This window comes from Zingiber officinale, chromosome 6B (assembly GCF_018446385.1).
Source record: "Zingiber officinale cultivar Zhangliang chromosome 6B, Zo_v1.1, whole genome shotgun sequence".
NCBI lineage: Eukaryota > Viridiplantae > Streptophyta > Magnoliopsida > Zingiberales > Zingiberaceae > Zingiber > Zingiber officinale.
Window position 1 is genome coordinate 130,446,406 of NC_055996.1, and position 6,757 is coordinate 130,453,162.

At 30.0% G+C, this 6,757-nt stretch overlaps 1 protein-coding gene across 1 annotated transcript; it reads left to right on the forward strand.

The window, feature by feature from the left end:
- The first annotated feature begins 2,001 nt into the window (after positions 1 to 2,001).
- LOC121991537 lies at positions 2,002 to 6,757 on the forward strand. Its single transcript, XM_042545528.1, has 12 exons — positions 2,002 to 2,148; positions 2,240 to 2,326; positions 2,412 to 2,624; positions 2,748 to 2,912; positions 3,047 to 3,100; positions 3,190 to 3,213; positions 3,294 to 3,645; positions 5,971 to 6,059; positions 6,150 to 6,236; positions 6,317 to 6,326; positions 6,413 to 6,531; positions 6,644 to 6,757. Exons 1-12 carry the CDS (start codon positions 2,002 to 2,004, stop codon positions 6,755 to 6,757), a joined length of 1,461 nt encoding a protein of 486 aa, XP_042401462.1.

Below are 6,757 nucleotides of genomic sequence, written 5' to 3' on the forward strand. Positions count from 1 at the left end.
GAGTTGTTGAACTCACCCCGTTGCTTTATTTCTATTTCAAGTTGAGGCTATCAGGAAATTTCAATCGTTAGCCCCTCACCTTGTGTAGATATGGTTTTCTACTTTCAGACTTTGTTTTCTTATTTTGTGATCTACATGCGTGTGATGTGTAGATCTTGTACTCGTAGATGTTAAATCGAGTTTTGGTCTACCACCCTTGTTTTCCGCTGCGATGGTTTTCCGTTATGGGTTGTGTTTTCCTCGAGTAGTGGAGTAAGTTGTATAATAAACTGCGTTTTGTGATGTGTTGTCAGCCGGAGGCTAATTTATTGTAAAATGTGTGGTTTGTTTATATTATTGTATATGTTCCAACCGTGTTGGCCGAAGATTGTGTAAGGCCCTGAGGGCTATGTAGTCAAGTTTTAGATTGTCACCCGTATAAGCGAGATACTGCCGAAATTTTCTCTAGCAGGGACTCTCCCGGGCGTGACAAATAGCATCCGCAACGCATGGTCGCACTCTGCGGTTAAGTGCATTTGTAACACACTGTCGTGCCTTGCGGTTAAGTGCATTCGTAGCGTACAATCACATGTGTGGATATCTTTACGCGTGACCACACGGTGTACGTCGATATATTATGACTTTTAATAACTTGAAGTTGTGCAACATGTGATGTGTACTACGGATATAACAATAAAGATATATTTGTTATAGTATTGCAATGTCAATTTGGTGATCTTTATTATTTGACCAAAACATTACAAAGGTAATTTTTTATTTTTAGATATTTAATTTTAATTTTAATTTTAATTTTTAAATTTTATTTATTTTTTATTTTATAATTAGTTATTAAAAATGATAAAAAAAGAATAATTTTAAAATACAAATGTTTTTTTACTTTATAAACCTTTTATAATTTTTTATTAACATTTTTTATATTTTTAAGATTTTAAATTTTTTATTAAAACTCTAAAATTTAAAAAATGAATAAATTTAAGAAATTATCATGATTTTAATAATGTATTTTTTTTAAAAAATGAACTTTTAAAATCATCAATGACTTTTATATGAAATTTCTTAATAAAATAATTAAAATTTTACTTTTTTTTATTTAGTTCGGTTCAATACAGTTTAATTTTATTTAAATAAAAAATTAATTTTTTATTTTAATTTAGACTGATAGGTAAAAAAGGTCTTTTCAAGAAAAAAAATAAAAATGATGCGCATTCTAAAAATTCTAGAACTTTGAGTCTGTCCTCTGGTAAAATGGCGAGGATAAAATAAAAAAGAAAAACAATCCGCACACAGATTTTACATCTGTCCTTCTATCTTTTTTAATAAATAATCAGAGATAAGGGTTTCGACTCTTGCAATCTATCCTTTCTCCTTTTCTTCGAAGTAAACAGGGTTAATATTAGTTATATTATACACAATGTACTGGAATATAATAAATATAATTAGTTAATATGAGTATGAAATAAATCTATTAATATATAACAAATAATTGTATAGAATTTTATCCTTGCAACTATATTTTTGGTATCAACGCTGGCATTAAGTAATCAATCAATTAATTTAATGATACATATATAGAATTTTGTCTTACAGTTGTATTTCCAAAAATATGTCATATATAATATCTTACTATTTAATTAAAAATATGTATCTTTAATAATTAATTTTGATAAAATCTAAAATTAAATTGTGTTAATATTCTTTTTTCTTTTTACACCGAAAATAAATTTAAAACTTATTAGTAAGTTCTTTTGATTATTCTTTGTATAAAAAATATTTACTCTCATAATTTTCTTTAGTCTCAATCTCAGGATTGAGAACACCGTGAGTGAGTAGAAAATTTTCTATAAATAACGTCATCCTCAAATGTCATAAAAATATATTTACAGACCTCATATTTAGTACATATTAACCTGTCATTTATTTTGGTTCTAGAATTTTTTATAATATAAATAGATATTCACACGAGAAGAGAAGTAGGAGCAAAATCGTTTCATCATGGCGTCAATGCGCCTTATTTTCTCGTCGTTGTTCTTCTCTCTTTTGCTTTGTTCAATTGAAGGAAGAAACAATATTCCCTTGACTGAGGAAGAAGATCTGGAGTTAGAGAAAGAACTCCAAAGCCTAAACAAACCCCCGGTCAAAACCCTCAAGGTATATCAGTTCAATTCATTTTGATAATATTATTTGCCATATTGATGATATATAATTTTGTTTTTTTTTAATGTTTACTTCGCTGCTGCAGTCCTTCACTGGGGATCTTTTTGACTGCATCGAAATGTACAAACAACCTGCATTCGACCATCCTGCTCTGAAAGATCATAAGCTACAGGTATTTAATTAATTATATACATGATTTTTTACACTAGTCAACAAATTAATTTACTTAATTTATATAAATGTGTGTTAATTTGCAGATGCGGCCAAGTTTTCAAACGGAGAACAATGTGACTATGGATGAAAAACTTGAATTACTTTTAGATCCAGGCTTCAATGATACTTGTCCTCCAGGAACTGTTATCATTCGTCGAACTCGTAAAGAAGATCTAATCATGGCGAAAGAACTACCCAAATATTTCAGGAACTATGGCTCTAGATATCGGGTTCTTAATTCTTCCGGCCAGAATTATGTAAGTAGCAAAAACTTACAAATATCATCACATATCACAAACGTAGAGTTCCAGCAGTTAATTCCTTAATTAAATTGAATGATTTTAATTCCTTAATTAAATTGAATGATAATCCTAGTGTAGTATGCAATAGTGCGGAGCCAGAAAGGTCGTTTCCACGGTTTTCAATCAAAGCTCACTACGTGGGCACTCCCAAATGTGGGACGAGATCAAGCCTCTGCAAATCAAGTATGGATATACGGAGACATGGATGATCCTCATGTGAATGTTATTCAAACAGGATGGCACGTAAGTTATATACCTTCATATATTATATGTATGCATTCATACGCATGCATGAATATTTTAAAAGAGATTTATTCTAATTATATTATTACGTCCTTGATTTGATCCTCATGTAATTTTTATTATTATCATTTCAGGTTCTTCCCAAGCTATATAACGATGCTTTTACTCGTTTTTTCACTTTTTTTACGGTAAGTATATATACTCTAAAAACAGCTAAACTACGTTTTTTTAGAGTGTTTTAAGCATATTCCTCACACATGATAATGTATATATTCAGATCAACGGTTACCAGATACTAAAGGTAGTTTAGTTATATGTATTGTATTTATATACTGAATGATTGTATATATGTTGAATATATATAGTGAATTGATACTGCAGGATCGTGACCCTGGTAACTGGTGGTTGAAAATGGGGGGTATGAATCTTGGATATTGGCCAAAGGAGCTTTTACCTAATTTAGAGAAGGCGAAAGGGATAGACTTTGGAGGAGGAGTGTTTACTCACAACAATGAGGCGTCTCCTCCCATGGGGAATGGTCATTTTCCTCAAGAAGGGATTGGCAAAGCCTGCTATTTTAAGCAAGCACAGTACATGGGGGAAGACCAGCGACCTTTCCTTCCGACTCCGGAATGGCCGGCGCATTCGGCAAAGAATGCAGATGACAAATATTATCAAATTTTAGGAGATAATCCAGTCAGAGGTTCTTGGGATGTTTCTTATGGTGGACCCGGTGGGTTAGTTGCTGGGTAGTTAATTTATTATACTGATTGTGCTTATCATTGAGGAAAGGTGTTGTTGATGATTTGATCTATCATTTACACTATTGTAAACAACTTTTCATGGACGATTTTAATTTGTATCTCCATTTTGATAATAGAAATGCGTGTGTATTAAAAAAAAATTAAAAAGACACTCAAAAATATAATTATTTTAGAGTAGGTATAGAACAGTAGTTTAATTTCATTTAAATTACCACAGAAAATACACTTATATTAAAATATTTTTTATGAATTTAATCTAAAATATTCAAAACTTAATCAAAATCACTCTATTGCTTTAACACAATTGAAATTATATTGATCAAATTTAAATTTTTTTAATTAAATTAGTAAGAAGTATTTTAATATAATAATATTTCATATATAATAATTTTAAATAAAAAATATTAAATTAATTTATTTTAATACATTATAGCAGTTATATACATAGTTATATAATAAAACTAAAATGATATTTGTGGGGTAAAAGATATAGTAGGACAATAACTAAATAAATATTACAATTACTGACTTTTCTATTATATTTCATTTAACTCATTTCCATTTGCCCATTGTATTTACAATTATCTTATTTTAATTAATCCTACTTTTTTTGTTTTTATAAGCAATAGTTTATTATACACCAGCTTTATCCATTATATATATCTACATTAGCCTTACACAACATATGTAATATAATACATAAATATTTATAAATTAATATCATATACTCATAAATTAGATTTGGTAAGGATGTGTCATCTCTATGAGCCTGACACACTCACTAGTATTGGACTTGGTAAGAATACGTCAAGCCCTATAAGCTTGACACACTCACCAGAAGCTTGTCTCAAATTCTAGAATATCCCTAATTAATACATTTGTTGAAATTACTAATAAATTTTAAAAGAAAAAAAATATACTAACGTAATTAAATTTTAGGCTTAACAAAATTAATTAAGAGTTTTTTTTAAAGTAAAAGGTATATATTTTGGGAAGATAGTAAGAGATATTATATGCACTATTACAATTAGTATTATATAAACTATTGCTTGTTATATATTTGTAGAATTATAAGCAATCAATAATGATACATAAAAATATATGTCATATTTTATATTAATATACAAATTTTATATTAAGGGGGCGTTTGGTTCTTTCCTAAGAATAGAAATCGGAATGAGAATCATTGTATTGTGGAATGAGAATGGATATGAGCATGGATATCACTCTTAAAAGCAATGTTTGATTAGTTGCATATTTTCTATCGGAATAAATCAAAATTTCCTTTTTTACCCTTAAAGGAAAATAAGAGAAAAAAATTAAATGTGAGAGAAAGATAATGTGAGAGAAAAATATGATGAAAGAGAATGATGAGAGAGAAAGTATGATGAGAAAGAATAAAGAGAGAGAAAGTGTGATGAAAGAAAATGATTGGAGAGAGCATGATGAGAGAATATGTGAGAGAAAATATGATGGGAGTGGATGAAGAGAGAGAAAATGTAATGAGAAAAAATGAGGTGGGAGTGTTAATGAAAAAAAAGAGAACAGTGAGTGTGATGGGAGAGATTGAGGAGAGAGAAAGTATGATAAGGGAGAAAGTATGATGAGAGAGAAAGTGTATTGAGAAAAAAAGGAAGGAGTGTGACAAGAGAGATTGAGAAGACAGAAAGTATGATGAGAGCGAAAGTATGATGAGAAAAAAGAAGGAAGAGAGTGCAATGGAGAGATTGAGAAGAGAGAAAGTGTAATGAGAAAAAAAGAGAAAAGAGAGTGTGATAGGAAAGACTAAGGAAAGAAAAAGTGTGTGATAAAATGATAAGAGAGAAAATATGATAAGAGAAAACAAGGAGAGAGAAGTGATATGAAAGAATAAATAAATATTTATATTTTAATATTTGATATTAAGGGAGAAAATTTTAGTTTTAGGTCAAAGGTATTTTTGGAATAAGGGAATATTTTGATTGATGAAAATAGGGTAATGACTCATTGAAGGGGAGGTACATGAGAATGAGTTATTATCTAATTTCAAGGATTCATTCTCTTATTTGTATTCCTATTCTTATAATCCAAAAATTAACAATGACAATCAATGATTTTCATTGTCATTCCCCACTCCTATTCCCCTAAACCAAACGCTTAGTACATATTAACTTTCATTTATTTTGGCTTTAGAATTCTTATAATATAAATAGATATATGCACATGAGAAGGAGCAAAATAGTTTGTCATCATGGCATCAATGTGCCTAATTTACTTGTCATTGCTGTTCTCTCTTTTGCTTCCTTCAATTGAAGGAAGAAGCATTCCCTTAACTGAGGAAGAAGACTTGGAGGTAGAGAAAGAACTCCAAAGCCTCAACAAACCCCCAGTCAAAACCCTAAAAGTATATCAGTTTTATTCATTTAATTTGATAATATTATTTGCCAAATATATTGATGATAATTAATTTGGTCTTTTTTATGTTTACTTCTAGTCCTTCACCGGGGATCTTTTTGACTGCATCGAAATGTACAAGCAACCTGCATTCGATCATCCTGCTCTGAAAAATCATAAGCTACAGGTATATAATTAACTATATACATGATTTTTTTATATTAGCCAACAAATAGATTTACTTTATATATGTGTGTGTTTTTGCAGATAAGACCAAGTTTTCAAACGAAGAACAATATGACTATGGATGAAAAATTTAAATCACTTTTAGATCCAGGCTTCAACGATGTACTTGTCCTCTAGGAACTGTTAGCATTCGTCGAACTCCAAAAGAAGAATTAATCATTGCGAAAGAAATACCCAAATACTTCAGGAACTATGGCTCTAGATATCGTGTTCTTGATTCTTCAGGCCAGGATTATGTAAGTAGCAAAAACTCACAAATAATATTATCACAAAAGTAGAGTTCCAGCGGTTAGTTAATTCCTTAATTAAATTAATTGAATGATAATCCTGTTGAATTTGTGAGTGCAGTATGCGATAGCTGAGAGCGAGAAAGGTCGTTTCCATGGCTTCAATCAAAGCTCACTACGTGGGCACTCCCAAATGTGGGGCCAGATCAAATCTCTGCAAATCAAGTATGGATGA